Source organism: Microcebus murinus, unplaced genomic scaffold (genome assembly GCF_040939455.1).
Source record: "Microcebus murinus isolate Inina unplaced genomic scaffold, M.murinus_Inina_mat1.0 scaf004_hap2_Mmur4.0, whole genome shotgun sequence".
In the NCBI taxonomy this organism is placed as follows: domain Eukaryota; kingdom Metazoa; phylum Chordata; class Mammalia; order Primates; family Cheirogaleidae; genus Microcebus; species Microcebus murinus.
In genome coordinates this window covers 912,567-929,984 of record NW_027438950.1, presented here as the reverse complement: position 1 = coordinate 929,984, position 17,418 = coordinate 912,567, and the positions used below count along the sequence as shown (strand labels likewise).

At 46.5% G+C, this 17,418-nt stretch overlaps 1 protein-coding gene and 2 pseudogenes across 1 annotated transcript; all 3 read right to left on the bottom strand.

Annotated features, from left to right (window-relative positions):
- Positions 1 to 4,198: 4,198 nt before the first annotated feature.
- On the bottom strand, positions 4,199 to 5,094 carry LOC142866381 (transducin-like enhancer protein 1; annotated as a pseudogene).
- Positions 5,095 to 5,830: 736 nt separating this feature from the next.
- Positions 5,831 to 11,541, bottom strand: LOC142866380 (transducin-like enhancer protein 1; annotated as a pseudogene).
- On the bottom strand, positions 10,623 to 14,467 carry LOC109730246 (uncharacterized). The gene is made up of 2 exons (XM_075999742.1): positions 13,486 to 14,467; positions 10,623 to 12,720 (listed from the first exon to the last, which is right to left on the bottom strand). The coding sequence occupies exons 1-2, from the start codon at positions 14,372 to 14,374 to the stop codon at positions 12,671 to 12,673; spliced, it is 939 nt and encodes a 312-aa protein (XP_075855857.1). The 5' UTR covers positions 14,375 to 14,467; the 3' UTR covers positions 10,623 to 12,670.
- Between the last annotated feature and the right edge of the window lie 2,951 nt (positions 14,468 to 17,418).

Genomic DNA, 17,418 nt, shown 5'->3' with positions numbered 1-17,418 from the left:
AGCACTCTGGGAGGGCAAGGAAGGAGGATCACTGGAGGTCAGGAGTTTGAGACCAGCAAGAGTGAGATCCTTTCTGTATTAAAAATACAAAAAAAAATTAGCTGGACAACTAAAAGTATATAGAGAAAATTAGCTGGGCAAGGTGATGAATGCCTGTAGTCCCAGCTACTCAAGAGCCTGAGGCAGGAGGATTGCTTGAGTCCAGGGGTCTGAGGTCACTGAGAGCTAGGCTGACACCAGGGCTCTCTAGCCTGGGCAACAGAGTAAGATCTTGACTCAAAAAAAAAAAAAAAAAAAAAAGAAAAAGATAAAAAAAAGGAAAAGGAAAGAAAAAACTGTTGACCAAGAGTCTTATATCAAGGCAAGCTATCTATCAATAATAAAGGCAAAATAAACATATTTTGGGCAAGCAAAACCAGAAAATTTAGTGCTAGCAGACCCACTTTGCAGACAATATTAAAGTGAAGTTTTTATAGGCTGAAAGCAATTTATCATAGATACTTATTTGAATTCACATAAAATAAGAAAGAGCAACAGGCAAAAGTAATTATGTCATTATAAAATATAGTATAAAAGCCCATTTCTTTTCATTTCCTATCTTAACTCATCTAAGAAATTATATAAAAATATGAGTATATGTTTTATTGTTGAGCCTATTACAAATTTAAATTTAATATATTTTTCAATAACAACACAAAAAAGGCAAATAAGAACAAAGCTGTTTTTTTTTTTTTTTTTTTTTTTTTTTTTTTTTTTTTTTTGAGACAGAGTCTCACTTTGTTGCCCAGGCTACAGTGAGTGCCATGGCATCAACCTAGCTAACAGCAACCTCAGATTCCTGGGCTTAAGCAATCCTCTGTCTCAGCCTCACAAGTAGCTGGGACTACAGGTGTGCACCACCATGACTTGCTAATTTTTTCCCTATATATATTAGTTGGCCAATTAATTTCTTTTTGTTTATAGTAGAGACGAGGTCTCACTCTTGCTCAAGCTGGTTTCAAACTCCTGACCTTGATCGATCTGCCTGCCTCAACCTCCCAGAATGCTAGGATTAGTCGTGAGCCACCACACCGGGCCTCGATTTTTTTGATAGAGGCCAATCTCACTGGGTTTAAGTGATATTGTGGTTTTGATTTGCATTTCTCTAATGATTAGAGATGTTCAGCATTTTTTTTATATGTTTGGTGGCAATTATTCTGTATTCTTTGGAAAAATGTTTGTTCATTTCCATTGCCCATTTCTTGATGGGGTTGTTTGATTTTTTTCTTGTTAATTTTTTTGAGTTCTACATAGATTCTTGTTATTAGACCTTTATCAGAAGTGTAGAGGTAAAATAATTTCCCCTATTCTGTAGGTTGTCTAATGATAGTTTCCTTGGCTGTGCAGAAGCTTTTTCATTTGATCAGACCCCATTTGTTTATGTTTGTTGCTGTGGAGATTTCTTTGGGGGTCTTCTTCAAGAATTCTTTCCCTAGGCCAATGTCTGAAAGGGTCTTCCCAGCATCTTTGTCCAGGATTCTAAAGGTTTCATGCCTTAGGTTTAAGTCTGTTATCCATCTTGAGTGGATTTTTGTGAGGGGGAAGAGGTAATGATCCAGATTCTTTTTTCTGCATGTAGATATCCAGTTTTCTCAGCATCATTTATTCAAAAGAGAATGACCAGGTTGGCCTTATTCCAGGGATGCAAGGGTGGTTCAACATATGCAAATCTATAAATGCTATTTGATTCATAAATAAAAACAAGAACAAAGACCATATGATTATCTCAATAGATACAGAAAAAGCATTTGGCAAAGTCCAACACACCTTTATGATAAAAACTCTTACCAAAATAGGCATAGGGGGCTCATATCTTAAAATTATCAAGTCCGTTTATGACAAACCCATGCTGAATGTGGAAAAATTGAAACCAGTCCCACTTCCAACTGGAACTAGACAAGGATGCCTACTATCTCCTCTTCTATTCAATATAGTGTTCAAAGTCCTAGCTATAACAATCAGGCAAGAGAGGGGTTTTAAGGGCATCCAAGTGAGGACAGAAGATATCAAACTCTCATTCTTCACTGGTGATATCATATTATATCTAGAAAATCCCATGGATTCGTCAAAAAGACTCCTAGATTTGATAAATGAATACAGTAAGTCTCAGGTTACAAAATCAATATACACAAATCAGAGGCATTCATATATGCTTATAACAGTCAAGCCAAAATTCAAATAAAAAATACAATACCTTTTACTATAGCCCCAAAGAAAATTAAACATCTAGGAATATATTTCATGAAAAATATGAAAGATTTAATACAAGGAGAATTGCAAAATGCTAAAAAAAGAAATTGTAGAAGATGGAAACAGATGGAAAAATCTATTTTGTTCATGTATGGGGGGAATCAATATCATTAAAATGTCAATAGTACCTAAAGTGATCTACAGAATAAATGCAATCCGCATCAAAGTCCCATCATCATTCTTTACAGATCTAGAAAAAAATAATTACTCACTTGATATGGAACCAGAAAAGACCTCGTATAGCCAAAGCAATCTTAAGAAAAAAGAACAAACTGGGAGGTGTCAGTCTTGCAGACTTCAAGCTGTAATACAAAGCAATAATAACTAAATCAGCCTGGCACTGGCACAAGAACAGAGCCATTGATCTTGGGAACAAATAGAGAATTTTCATAAGGTGGAAATTTTTAAAAATGAGCCAAAATTAATTATGAATCTTAAAAGTACAATTAGTAAAATAAAAATGACTTAAGAGAGTCATTAAATAGCAGATTTGAGCATACAGAGAAAAGAATCAGCACATTTGAATATAGTTTAATTTTAATTATTCAGTCTGACTAACAAAGAGGGAAAAAATGAAGAAAAATGAACCTATCCTAAGAGAAAGGCAGTTGAATCTCAAATGTACCTACACAGGCATTATGGAATTCAAAGATGGAAAGAAGAGAGAAAAAGGGGCAAGATTATTTTTAAAGAATAATCACTTAAATCATTATGAAAAGGTATAAATTGCACAACTCCAAGAATCCTTATGACCTCCAAGTAGCATAATCTAAGAAAGATTCACCTTTTATAATTCAGCTTTCAAAGGCCAAAGACAAAAAAAACATTGAAGGCAGTAAGAGAGACTTGACTTTTCATTTGCAAAGCATACTCGCTAAGTTAAAAGATGATTTCTCATCAAGTCAGCTGACAGCAGGATTACATATGCAAGTAATGAGTATTGGTGGAATTTATCAACCTAGAATTCTATCTTCAGAAAAAAGTTCTCATAGCACCTGTTCAGCAGGTGAATGTCCACTCACTCTGAGGCACAATGGTGACTCAGTTGTCTACCAGCTGTGTCCTTAGGATATCACTGCTGTTCCTCTGACAGGTAGTGTGGGCAGAAGATGAACCTCATAGGGTTCCTGTAGGGACTGAATAGCCAACAGCATGGCAAGCAGGCCCCTAGCATCTGACTCTGTGGAAAAGCTGTGGGGTGTGTTGTAGTTGTTCATATTTATTATTTTTCCTCTCCTCCTTCACTGAAGAAGCTTTCTGCCTCATGCTTCAATGGCCCATATTTCTCTAGATAATAGAAAAGAACATAGAAAGCAAACATGGTTTCCCATTGTTAAAGAATATTTGGGTGTCCTTTTAGCTAGTCTTTACTCTTGACAGACAGAACAGTGGTCCCAGGGTACCACAAGAGTGTCTCCAGGCTTAGATAGATATTTGGGAAGGTTCTGGTTTGGGTTCATTTATTAGCCAGGTGTTTTGTACAGGCACTTTTATAGATACTTGGCATAATTTAATGAACAAAACAGATGACAGTCCCTGAGTCTCAGTTCTATTCAGAAAGCAGACACAGTAGACATCAGATGAAGTTCATGGCCTCCTCTGTGTAAGGAGGCATCTCTCTGATTCTTATCAGGATGACAAACACCAGGAACAACTAAAAAAATAATGAATTAGGGATCTGAAAAAAGAAACTCCTGCCCCACCCAAAGTATGGGAGATTCTGAGGACTGTAGCTAGAGATGACTGACAGATCCCTGGGTCTCACACATCTTATAATTCTCATGAGGGGCCTGAGGTCTAGGGTTTCCCTTACAAGAGATAAGGGACTCTTTTGTTTCCCTTACAAAAGAGTCAAAGATGGCTGTGGGTGGGGTCCCATGTCTCTGAAAATGAGAGGACCATCTCCATATTATACTAGCAACATCTCCATATTGCTGTTCTCCATGCCCACAGCCAGCCACTCCCTAATGGGGCAGTATCCCAGGGAGAAGATCTGGGAGTTGTAGTCATTCTGCTGCAGCTGTCATCCTCACACAATTCCCAGGATCTGACAGTGCTGTCCAAACTGTTCCCCAGAACTTGGTGCCATCATTACAAATGTCAATACACCTGACTGTATCTATGTGGCCCTGGAACTGTCTCATTAGTGTCTGGTTGTGCAGATCTGGGACATTACAGCATGAGAAGCAGACCTTGGAATTCAGGCTGATGGCCAGGGGATAGCAGGTAGCAGCTGAGGACGTCAGTTCTGCTTTGATGCATGAGGTCTGACCTGCCAGGTCTCAAATGGGCAAAGTACTGGCCTCTCCCTCACTACCAGAGTGCCACAATCAGGTAGCAATTATAGAAATGGATATAAATATCTTTATTTAGACAGTCAAGCTGAGAAACAGAACTCTTATTGCCAGGGGATTGATGTCCCAGATCTTGATGCAACCCTTCCTACTCATGTACACATGTCTCGTGGGGTTGTGGATGTTCATCCTGGTTGAGGATGGTGATCTGGTGAGCATTCTGAGGGATTCAAGTTCCAATGAGGACATGAGGTTAAAGGGAACAGGTTGCATCAGAAACATTGCAGTAATGTAGAAGGAATATGCAGGTTTCCACCTAGGGATTCTTACTAAGTTTGGAGGCAGGACAGGTACTCTCATGTGAGGTAGAGGATCAAACCCCACTCATTGGGAAGCATACTTAGGTCATTCCTGCAGCCACCACACTTATCTGGGGAAACATGATGTGCAGCCTTTTGTAAGTGGCACTTGTTCTGGTCAGCTTGCTGTTCTTACTAGTTTTGGGGACCATCCCAAATATAGCAGTGTTCAGAGCTGGTCATTTCCAGGCATGTTCTCAAACAAGCTGCCATTTGGTTAATGAGGTGGTCCCTAACTGGAGGCATGTTGTGGCCTGGACCAACTCCTGGAGTGGCATTGATGCCCAGCATTGGCACATTGCTTTAAGGTGTTGGTGTGCTGTATTAAAGAACAGGCTTGCTGGCTTTTTCATGCAAGCTCCTTTCTTTGGATTTCAAAGAAGCGGAACTTCCCAAGGTGGACATGAGGCTGGGCTGCTACAAGCATCTTTCTTTGGCTTACAATTTTTGTTAGTTTGATTTTCCAAATCTGAATGGACAGTGATTGTTTTTGAGAACGGTCCTCAAAAGACACATCCACAATTAGTTGTCACATTTTTTTTTTTTTTTTGAGACAGAGTCTCGCTTGTTGCCCAGGCTAGAGTGAGTGCCGTGACATCAGCCTAGCTCACAGCAACCTCAATCTCCTGGGCTCAAGCAATCCTTCTGCCTCAGCCTCCCAAGTAGCTGGGACTACAGGCATGCGCCACCATGCCCGGCTAATTTTATATGTATATTTATAGGCCAATTAATTTCTTTCTATTTATAGTAGAGACGGGGTCTCGCTCTTGCTCAGGCTGGTTTCGAACTCCTGACCTTGAGCAATCCGCCCGCCTCGGCCTCCCAGAGAGCTAGGATTACAGGCATGAGCCACCGGGCCCGGCCTATTGTCACATTTTTTTGTCACCATCACTGGTGAAAGCTGGAGTCTTTATCATTAACCTTCATTTTCTTGAATTAGTCAGAAAACTCAGGTAAATTTTTGCATTTATCTGTGCCTTTTAGACTGTCTGGGCCCAAGAGGGCATTATTTGTGCTCAACACTCTATCTTTGTGGTGCTCTGCATAGTGGTGCTTCTTGTAATCCTTTAATGTCAAGTGAGACCGCCCACTCAGAGCACTAGACAGTGCTAGAAGGTGGAGACTGCCCTAGATGGGCAGGTTTTCTGGAGGAAGAGGTCCCTAAGCCTGAGACATTAGGGGTATTGGTGGTCTGTGGTACTGTGACACACACTGACATTGCGACTGCTGTTGCACAAGGATGACATTCAACTCTGCCATGGTCACTAGTTTGGCAGGCCTGAGGGCCGGGTCACCTGTTGTTGATGTTCCTGAGACAGAGATGGGATGATTTGTGTACATGTCACATTCAATTTCTTGGTGATTTCAGCCTGTTTGTGCATTTCAGTGTTTAATCCATATGACATTTCATAATACATCACATCGTGCCTCCCAATTTCTGTCTTTTCACTTACCGGTTTCTCACATTCCATTTGAAGGTGGTGATACTGCAACTGCAGGAACTGGAATGTCTCCTAAATCTGATCCAGGGATTCCAGGATAGTGAAGTTGAAGGGCTGGCCTGCAGCTTGGTGCCTGGTGTCAATGGAAAAGAAGCAAAATTCTGTCAAATAATTTAAAGAGGTTTATTCTGAGCCAAATTTGAGGACTATGACCCAAGCAATGCCCAAGAAGCCTTGAGCAAGTGTACTTGCCATGGTTGGGTTAAAGTTTTGTTTTATACTTTTCAGGGAGACAGGGATTGAAGGTAAATTATAAATCAATATGTAGAAGACATATGTTTGTTTGTATGAAAAAGTAAGACATCTCAAAGTGGGAGGTGGTTACAGCTTATAGGTTTGTTTAAAGACTCTTTGACTTGTAATTGGTTAAAGAAATGAAGCTTTGTCTAAATCCCTGGAATGTTTTAAGTTAAATAAAGAAAGTCTGCTAAACAGAGTAGTACCTATTTGTTGTGTAATTAGAGGATCTGCAGGTTTGTCTTACATAGACTTAGTCCTCATAATGATTTACAAGAGATATCTCTAAGAAGGGAGAGGACCATGACAAGACACCTCTGACCTCCCTTCTCATGGCTTGTAACTGAGGTGTAGGTTATCCTCTTGGCCAAGAGGTGTCCATTTGGTTAGCCTGTGGGGAGCACCCTTAAAATTTTATTTTAGTTCCTACTCCTCATGCCCCCTAGGCTCCTGTCCTGGGCAAACAAATCCATCCAGGTTGCTCTCCTTTGCTCTTCTCCAGGTCCACTTCCTCTTGAGATTTTCCCTGTGGCAGCCCAGCTTAATGAGATACACAAACTGGGCACTTTCGGGTACTCTCACAGGTAGTGGCTTCACCTTTCACCAAGTGCTGGTGAACTTCCTGGAGGAAGTTATGAGCAAGGTTGAGGCGGATATGGAGGCTCCAGGCAGGGAGCCAGGGATGACTGGGGGTGAGGGAAATACACACTGGGAAGGAGTTTGGCAGGCCCCCTGCGACCAGCGCTTAGTGTTCCCCATGGTTGCACAAACCCCTCTGACCTGACAGGGCTGTTCCACAGAGGACAGTCCCACAGGCACCCTCTGCTTATCCATCCCAGTATACATAGTGGCACTGTGGCCAGCATACAGACACCCCCCACTGCAGGCCTGGCCATTCAGGACCCCTCCTCCAAGCTACATTCTTTTTCATTCTCTTTTATTTCCTTCCTCTAACTCTCAGCAAAGGGCACACCAGCACACAGCAGAGTTCTCTCCATACTGTGGCACCTGTGGGGTTGTGGCCACCAGTGAAAGCAGAGGTCGCTGTAGGTGCCATGGGTCCTGCCCTGCAGTGCCAGCTTGGGGCTGGCACAATGGTTTCCTGGAGGATGTGGGGCATAGGTAACCCACTGCTGCTATGATTCCTGCTCTTGCAGCCCTGCCTCCCACAGGCTTCTAGTGCTGGTTGTATTAACACCCGGATGCATACTTTGTTACCTAGTTAACTAGTGCCCTCCCTGCCCTGCCCAGCAGGGGATTGCCGGAGCCGTGTGGCACCTGGAGTTAGGGGGCGATGCTGAGAAATGAAGAGACAACAAAAAGATGGGGACCGGAGGACAGAGTCCTTGCTGACTGCCGCACCTCGTTTATTTCAGTTGCTGTATTTATACAGATAAGAACAAAGGAGAAGCAAAATGCAAAGGAACAGGTGGTGCATGTCTTCATTAAATCAGAAAACAAAACAGTTCTTGTTTCTTTTAACCTTACGTCACTTTGATAGTCCTTTCCCTCGCTTAAGCAGTTTTCTAATCTACAACTTAACTTTTTTCTGATATCAAAAAAGCTACAAATACTCAACTATGATCACTCAGACAGTTCAAGGAAAGAGCACCCAAGCGTAATTAACAAATCTGAGAAAGGAGTGTGCAGGGCCTAGGGGGGCTATAAGCTACGAGGGCTGTGTGCACAGGATTATTTCAGTGACCTTCTATAACTGCTACTGTTATCTCTAGCACCCTCTGTGAGCTAGAAGAAAGGACAAGAATGTCAGAGCTATGAGTCAAGGCGCCAGGTGCTGTGTCTCAAGGACCCCAGTGTTCCGGGCAGCAACCGCACTTTTAACTCTCCCATGTTCGGGACAGCTCCCAACAGGGGATGAGGCCAGCAGCGGGAAGCCAGACAGTAGCCTGTGTATAATTCACAATAACTCATCAGTACAGTGTGAGGGTGGAATGAAAGAGTATAATGTAAAATAAATTTTAAAAATAAAAATACAATTACTCTGTAACAAATATAATGGGAAATGCACAGTCTATATAAACAAAATAATAAAGCATTCCTGAAATATATAAACAGACTTAAAGAAATGGAGAGTTATGTCTTGTTTTTAAATAGAAACAAAATCAATAATATAAAAAGGTCCTTTAACCTTAAGCTATCTTCAACATTGTATTAGATTTCATAATAAATTCTGCCAGTTTTCATAAAGCTAGCAATGATTTTGCAAATTGCACATGGAAGAACAAATGTGTAAGGATAGTCAAAATTCCTGAGGAAAACACACAATGAGGTGTTCTGCTCCAATAAGATATTAAAACACGTTAAAATGTTCTATAGTTAATGTAAGGTTTTTCGGTGGTGGCGAAAAGAAAAGACAGACACAGAGAGAGAAAGAATGGGAGCCAAACCACGTGGCTTTATTATACACTCTTGGATGAGGTTCTGGGGCCCCAAGAGAGGGGGACCCCAGAAGTTGCCACCCTTTGAAGGGGCTGAGGCCTTTTATATCCTTTGGGCCTGGCTAGGGACTTTTGGCAGGAAGAGCTTGGGATTTTAGGAGGGGCTGGAGGTATTTGTGGAATCCAAGAGCGAAAATGTTCTTATCTAGGCGGACATCTGGGTGTGGTTCCTCTCAGCAGGGCCTGGCAGTTTTGTCCTTGCCGGGTCTGGTCTCATGAACCTTTTCTTTTTTGATCTAGGGAAGGGAGGGGACCGGCCACCAGCCTTACAGTTATAGCAGTGTGGGGTTAATGAAAGCAGACAAACAGACCAGGACAGCAGAAAATTCCCAAACCTACCAGAATGTGTAAGAAAAGTTAAAATATAAAAAAATACAACTTTTACTGAATCTTACATTTTAAAATGTTTGTCATCATACAATTTCCAATTTTGAATATGATATAAATTATTTTTAAGTGGATATAATAATTTTCTTTTTAGAAAAAGTCTTGCTCTGTCACGGGGCTAGAGTGTCCCCAGGGTAGAGTGCCCTGGCGTCAGCCTAGCTCACAGCAACCTCAAACTCCTGGACTCAAAGGATCTTCCTGCCTCAGCCTCCTGAGCAGGTGGGACTCCTGGCATGCACCTTCATGCACGGCTGATTTTTTTTTTTTACTTGTTTGGCTAATTTCTTTCTAATCCTCCCACTTGGCCTCCCAGAGTGCTAGGATTATAGGCATGAGCCACCATGCCCAGCTTGAATATAACCTGTATACAAGGTTTAATGCAAATTTCCTTTAGGTGGCCCCAGGTCCCAGTGCAGAGAGAAAGCCCTGGTTGCCGCCATTAGTAGGTGGGATCCCATTATATGTCAGTCAGGGCTCTAAGGGGTGTGGCCTAGAGCCCAAACCAATTAGAAATCCTGGGACTGGAACTGTCCAATCAGGCATGCATTGGGAGGGCGGGACTTCCGGGACCTGGCCATGCCTTTGTCATATTCCGGTCCTCCATGATGCACTTGTTTTCAGTGCTCCTTCTTCTTTGCTTTGGGAAACTCAGGTTAACTCAGGTGACCCTCAGCCTTAGTTTGCCTATGACCTGCGGGTTCTGAAACGTCTGCCAGAAGGATCCCAGGGCACCACAGAAGTCACAAAATGGTGAGTGTGCGTGGCCGTCTGTGCTAGGGAGTTTGGAACCCCATGGAACTGGGTGTGGCAGGACCCCGGCTTCCCGCCAGACCCGGAGTCTGCAGACAAAGGACCCATTAGGCCGGCTCGGCCCTCAGTCCCCTGTGGCTTAGAGCGGGGTTGGGCTGCAGCAGGAACCACGGGCGCCCCGTCTCATCCTCTGGGGCATCTGTGGTCCAGTGGGAGTCGTCTGGGTGGTTCCCTAATGCAGCTCTCCGTGTCCCCTGCATTGTGGGGCGACCAGGGCAGGGTCATAATGTTAGGGACAGACCTTCCACAGCCCCACCGGACAGAAAAGCAGAGACATCGAGGATGTAATTACACAAGAGGAGGTTTATTTTCTGGCTAGCCAGGGTCCAAGCCCCAGAGCACCAACACAGTGGTCACTCTTGCAGGCAAGGACCCCGACTGGGGTTGCAGCGTGCCTTTTATCCCTATGGTGCATATGCTATGCAGTGGCTGATCACGCGTGGATCATGCATTGACCTTTAACATGATTGGTTGGCTGACAGCCCCACTATACAGGGGTCCGAACAATGCAAAGTTGGCGCAATCAAGCAAGCAAGCAACGGTTTCCATGGCAAGCAAGCAACAGTTTCCAGAAGCCGGATGTTAGTTCCGGCTTCACTGGGGTGTGGGCCTTGCAGGTGTGCAATGTCTCGACCCCTCACATTCCCCCCTTTCTTTAGAAGCTGGTCGAGCACTCTTGCTCGTCTCTTGGGTCTTCTAAAGGTTTCAAGTCTGTGCTACCTGACTAGAGCTTTTGATACTGCGGCTGCAACACTAAAAGCTGTACTGTATTAACCCTTTCTTTTACAAAGGTTATTATCTTGTTTAATATGCAGGGTCCGAATGTAAAGACTAAGAGCAGAATTACTAGTGGTCCTAATAGCGTTGAGATAAGGGTAGTTAGCCAAGGGGAGCTGTTAAACCAAGATTTAAACCAACCTGCCTGCAGCTCGTTTTCCCGCTTGTGGCAGGCAAGCTCTTTTCTAACTTTAGCCATAGATTCCCTGACGACTCCTGTGTGGTCTGCATAGAAACAGCACTCTTCTTGGAGGGCAGCACATAGTCCCCCCTGTTGAAGGAACACTAGATATAGCCCCCTCCGATTTTGTAGTACTACTTCGGACAGGGAGGTCAGAGACTTTTCTAGATGGGAGATAGACTCTTCTATTTTTGCAATGTCTTTATTAATGGCTGCTCTCAAGGTGCTGAACCCTCTCTGTTGCATCGCTAGGGAGGAGATACCAGTCCCTGCTCCTATTGCCCCCAAGCCAAAAAGTGTGGCCAGGGTAATGGCTGCAAGGGGTTCTCTTTTTTTTTTGGAAAATTAGGTTAGTGACCCCTTGGCCTGCCCTGCTGGTGTATATGGTCTCTACTGTATGGTATATTATTTTAGGGAACACTAACACCATAACACAGTATTTTTAGATTTATTAAAAACTGATAGGCTAAGGCAAGGGGTTAAACTGGTTTTGGAGCAAATCCACCATCCACTTGGCCCGGGAATGACCCATTTTTTTTTTTCCTGTTTGATTTATTACTGTTACCCCCGGCACAGAGCTGTGCATGGCTGAGTGGCACTGTTCCCAGGCAGGTCCCCTTGCCAAGAACTGACTGAAAAGTGAGACCAGGGCCTTTACGGTCCCATTGACATGACCTAGGGGAGGCTTCTGTGGAGAGGTTGAAATTGACGGCCATTCTCACTGCTTCGTATGCAGCTGTCAACATCTTTCACAGAGGATCTCTAAGTTTTACTTAGGCACCGTGCTTATGGGGCTCCCTAGGGTGAGTGAGTTTGTCCCTAACTTTATCACTGGTTTGGGGTGCACCGTGGCCGGCCGTGGGTGCAGCATCTGGTTGGGCCCTACTGCCTGTGGTGACACAATCCCACTTGGCCGAGGGCCGGGCGCCCCTGGGGGCTCACTCACGCTGATGGGGCTTATTTCTTCTAGGTTAAACATAAGGTCTGGCCACCATCCGTTTACGGGGCCTACCCCTGAAGTCACATTCTAGACTTTATGAGTCTCTTGATTGGCAATCTCTCATGTGAGGTTATGAGGTTGGTGGGGATTGCTATTTATCACGGTTGCCACACTCCTGGCCACAAGCAAAGTAACCCCAAAGCACCCACATAAAAGATATAAAACAAGCCTAGCATGCATCTCTGCGACGGAGTCCAACCTCTAGGTGCTACAGTCCCAAGTCCGACTCCAACTAGTATGACCAGTACTCCAAAGAGGACTGGAGTCACTAAGTTCATCTATGCTGGTGTCACTCGGGTCAGCCTGGTCTTTAGGGGGTTCTCCGGATCCACCGTTGCCTTCCACTGGCTCTGGCACTGCTCTTGGTCGCTCTTGCTAGCCGACCTCACGTGGGAGTGGTGTATCCAGGTTGATATTCCATCCACCTTGAGGGCAGTGGGAGTAACAAGGATAACTTGAAAGGGGCCCTTCCATTTAGGCTCGAGGGTTTTGCTGTTATGTCTTTTTACCCACATCCAGTCCCCCGACTGGTGTGGGTGATAAGAATGTTCAGCACTACCCGCCCCCAGCCCTGTGGCCTGGTATATGGCGCGGAGGGCCGGCCACACTCGGCTGTGAACGCGCTGCAGAGCTTGTACGGCTTGCAACACGTGTTTGGGGTGTTTTGGGAGAGCCTCGGGGCTCACCCTGGGGACCACGGGCGGAGGAGTGCCATACATGATTTCAAAGGGGGTTAAACCTAAATGATAGGGGGTGTTCCGGGCTCAGAACAGGGCGAAGGGAAGGAGGGTCACCCAGTCCCCGCCAGTCTCTAGGGCCAATTTAGTCAGAGTCTCCTTTATTGTTCTGTTCATTCTCTCCACCTGCCCTGAGCTCTGGGGGTTATAGGCACAATGCAGTTTCCAATTGGTCCCAGAGCCTGGGCCAGTCCCTGACTAACTTGGCTGACAAAAGCAGGTCCATTATCTGATCCTATTCCTTCTAGCAGTCCATACCTAGGAACTATTTTTTTTTCTAATATTTTCTTGGCTACCGTTAGAGCAGTCTCTCTCTTAGTGGGGAAAGCCTCTACCCACCCGGAGAACGCATCCACCATAACTAGCAGATACTGGTCCCATATTTTCCAGGCTTTACTTCTGTAAAATCTACTTCCCAGAACAGCCCTGGCTGCCTCCCCCTTTCCCTCGTACCTGCGTGGGTCCCTTTGGCCCTCCCCGGATGCATGACTTGACAGGCTTGGCAGTCCCGGTCGATGTCGCTCGCCACTCGTCCCTGCGACATGAACCTAAGCTGGGCGGTGTTTAATAGTTGTAGCATTTTTCTCTTTCTTAAATGTGTGGTCTGGTGTAGGTGCGTTAACAGGTGACGTCCCAAAGTCTCTGGCACTATCAGGCGGCGTTCTTCGTCTTTTTGCACATTTAGCTGTTTTGTAGCCCAGGCTTCATCTGCGCTGGAGTAGTCTGGCAGAGGAGGTATCTGTCCCATGCCCAGGGGTGGTAGGCTTATATGCAGAATGTGGGGTGGCGCAGCGCCTTTTGCTGCTCTTTTAGCCTCGGCATCTGCCCTTCGATTGCCCCGTGCCTCCAGTGAGTCTCCACCCTGATGTCTAGGGGTGTGGACTACCGCCACTGCCTTTGGCAGCAAGACAGCTTCTAGCAAGTGGAGTATTTCGGGCTTGTGCTTAATCTCCTTCCCTTCTGCTGTGATGAACCCCCTTTCTCTGTAGAGGGCTCCATGTATGTGCACAGTACCAAAAGCATAGCAGCTGTCAGTATATACTGTCAGCCTCTTCCCTCGGGCCCGACTAAGAGCTTCTGTCAGTGCGATCAATTCTGCCTTTTGGGCAGATGTTCCCTGTGGAAGGCATGCCGCCCAGACAAGTTTGCCTTGATCATAGACTATGGCCGCCCCCGCATACCTGTGTCCATCGCGGACGAAACTGCTCCCGTCCGTGAACCAAGTTAGGTCGCTGCTCGGAAGGGGGCGGTCCTGCAGTTCCTGCCGAGCCATCTGGGTCTCAGCCAAGATCTCGAGGCAGTCGTGTTCAGGCGCGGCAGAATCGGGGTTTGGTAGAAGCATTGCGGGGTTTAGGACAGTGGGGGTTTGGAACTCAACTCGGGGTGCATCAAGCAGGAGCCCTTGGTAATGGGTCAGCCTTGCATTTGTGATCTATCACCCTAGCGGCTGCTTTAGAACTCCTAAAGCGTGTGGCGTGGTGGTTAACAGTCTCTGCCCCAAAGTAAGCTTGTCAGCGTCCTTGACCAACAGGGCTGTGGCTGCGATTATTCGCAGGCACGCAGGCCACCCCCGCCGCCACCGGATCTAATTTTTTTTTTTTTTTTTACAAGTATGCCACTGGCCTTTTCCAGGGCCCTAGGGCCTGTGTGAGTACGCCCTTAGCTATTCCCCTCTTCTCGTCTATGAACAGGTGAAACTCTTTTGTCAGGGAGTGCTAGGGCCGGGGCTTTTAGCATGGCTGCCCTCAGGGCTTGAAAAGCGTCTTCCATTTGCACAGTCCACTCTCATGCTCTCCCCGCCTTACACCCTTTATACAGAGGTCGAGCCTTTTAGTCCTTATACCCCGGTTTCTTCACCGGCAACAGGGGGGTGTTCCAGGCCGACTGGCATTTCCGGAGAATCCCACTGTCCAGGAGTCTCTGAATGTGGGGCGTAATTCCCACTCTGGCTTCCTGGGACATGGGGTACTGTCTGACTCGGGCTGGCTCGGCTCCGGGTTTTAACTCAACGTAAAGAGGCGGCCGGTGTTTTGCCCATCCTGTGCCCCCTGTCTTGGCCCACGCCATGGGAAATTTACAGAGCCATTGTTCCATGCCTTTTTCTCTGCTCTTTATGGGCTGGTACAGTCTATATTTATTTGCCTGTGTCAGGGTCAAGATCTGAGTGACCTGGGGCTGTTGATAGCCTTAAGCTTGGTAAGGATGTCTCTTCCCAGTAGCGGTGTGGGGCACTCAGGGATGACCATAAAGGCGTGACTCACTTGTCCTGAACCCAAATTTAATCTCCGCCGTGTGGTCCACCGATATAGTTTAGCTCCTGTATTTATGAGGAAGCTGACTGGGTTCCCCTCTACTTGCAAAGTTACCCTAGGTTCGGGGAGGGGGACTGAACCCCGTCTTTCCTATTCATCTGTCACCTGTCCTGCAACCATGACTTTTTCAGGACCTCTAAGTCTTCGCCCCCCTTTCTTTTTGGGGCATTCTCGGGCCCAGTGCCCATGCTCCTTGCAATTAGCACATTGATCCTTGCCTAGCCTCTCTCGCTGGGGCCTTCTCCTCTCCTCTGACCCTGTCTGCCCCCCTCTCGTGGTGGCTAGCAGGATTTTTGCCATTTCTTTGTTTGCTTTACGCGCCTCTCCAGCTTGGAATTTCCTATCTTCTATCCCGATCCTCTCTAACCTCTCTTTTGGCGTTTCTCTATTGTTATAGACCTTTTCTGCCACTTCTAACAGGTCCTGCAGAGTCTTCTTGCCTAATCTATCTATTCTCTGCACCTTGCGCCTGATGTCTGGGGCTGCCTGATTAACAAACGCCATCATAACAGTGGCTTGCTGCCTTCCATAGTGGGATCTATGGGGGTGTACTGCCGGAAGACCTCCATGATCCTCTCTAAGTATGCTGCCGGGCTCTCCTCCAGCCCCTGACGAACATCTCCTACCTTGGCCAAATTGGTCGGCTTTCGCGCCGCCATAAGGAGACCGGCCATCAGAGTCTGGCGGTAGACCTGGAGACGCTCCCTACCTTTAGCCTCATTGTAGTCCCAGGGTGGCCATTCAAGGGGGAAGGTCTGATCAATGGTCTGTGGATTCGTGGCAGGTCTGCCATCTTCACCCGGGGCCAGCTTCCGTGTCTCCCCCTGAATTCTTTCTCTTTCTTCTGTGGTGAAAACACCTTGAGCAGCTGCTGGCAATCATCCCAAGTGGGCTGATGTGTAAAAAGAACAGAATCTAAAAGGTTAATGAGATCTCTGGGGTTCTCAGAGAAGTTTGAGTTTTGAGCCTTCCAATTGTAAAGATCACTGGTAGAGGAGGGCCAATATTGGAATGTCTGTGCTCTGTCCTTCCCTAGGGGTCCCACTGCTCTCAGAGGGAGCGCCTTTAAGGGCTCCGGGTCTGGGGCCCGGCCAGTCTGCTGTCTGATTTCATAGGCCGGCCATGCTGCCGGTGGTCCCGCGTCCTCCTGGGCCGGGGGAGCTGCAGAGGCTGCCCCAGGATTATAGGGTGGAGGCGTGTTTTATTCGAGACCTGTCAGGTCTGGGTAGAGATTGGAGTCCAGCAACACTGGTGTCCCAATGGACCTCGGACTCCGTGCCCCGCCCCCCCTTTCTGACTTCTTTAACTGCCAGAACTTCCGCCTTTTCCCTCGGGGCAGGTAGGGGGGCCTTCAGCCAGGATGGCGGGTCTCAAACCCAGTCTTGCCAGACCACAATATAGGGGATCTGATCAGGGTGTCCGTGGTGGCCAAATACCACCCCTTTTACCTTTTTGATCAAGGAGGCATCAAACGAGCCCTCCCTGGGCCACCCCACTCCAAACGTGGGCCACTCGGCCTCACAAAGGGTAACAAACTTTCCCTTCTTGACCCCTAGGGACAGGTTGTGTGCCCTTGCCCTGACATCCTTAAAATGGCTCACCAGGTTGGACAACGGCGTTGTTAGAGCCTGTCCCATGGCTAGTCAATAATAGGCAGATGTGCAAACCAATATTCCGCAGTTGGGGCACTGGGGACAAGGATCTGAATCTCTAGCCTTTTACACTCCCTACGGAGGTAACGGCCGTGCCCCTCCCGCACTAGCCACTCCTGGCACGGGCGGCAGGAGATACACTGTGTGCTGCCAGCCCATGCAGGGGAACACTCACCTGGAGGTTCTAGTCACCTCTGCGGATCTTATCGTGGGTCCCCTGATTTCACGGCCCCAGCCTGAAAACCCATGCAACGCTGATGGGTTCTCGGGCTGAAACCACAGAACCCAGAGACTCCAACAAGCCAACGAGAGATGTCACACTCACTCACACACACACAGAAAGCTGGCGACAAACAAAGCAGACAACAGACAAGTGGACAGTGAGGTAAACAGACAACCTAACCTGGTCCGGACCTACTCCC

Bases quoted from the DNA above. Each gene is read 5' to 3' on its own strand.
- LOC109730246 (XM_075999742.1), bottom strand. From the start codon at position 14,374: ATGCTTCTACCAAACCCCGATTCTGCCGCGCCTGAACACGACTGCCTC. The intron at 12,721-13,485 runs GTACGAGGGAAA...ACTGCCCTCAAG, and splicing joins GGCCAAAGGGACCCACGCAG to GTGGATGGAATATCAACCTG.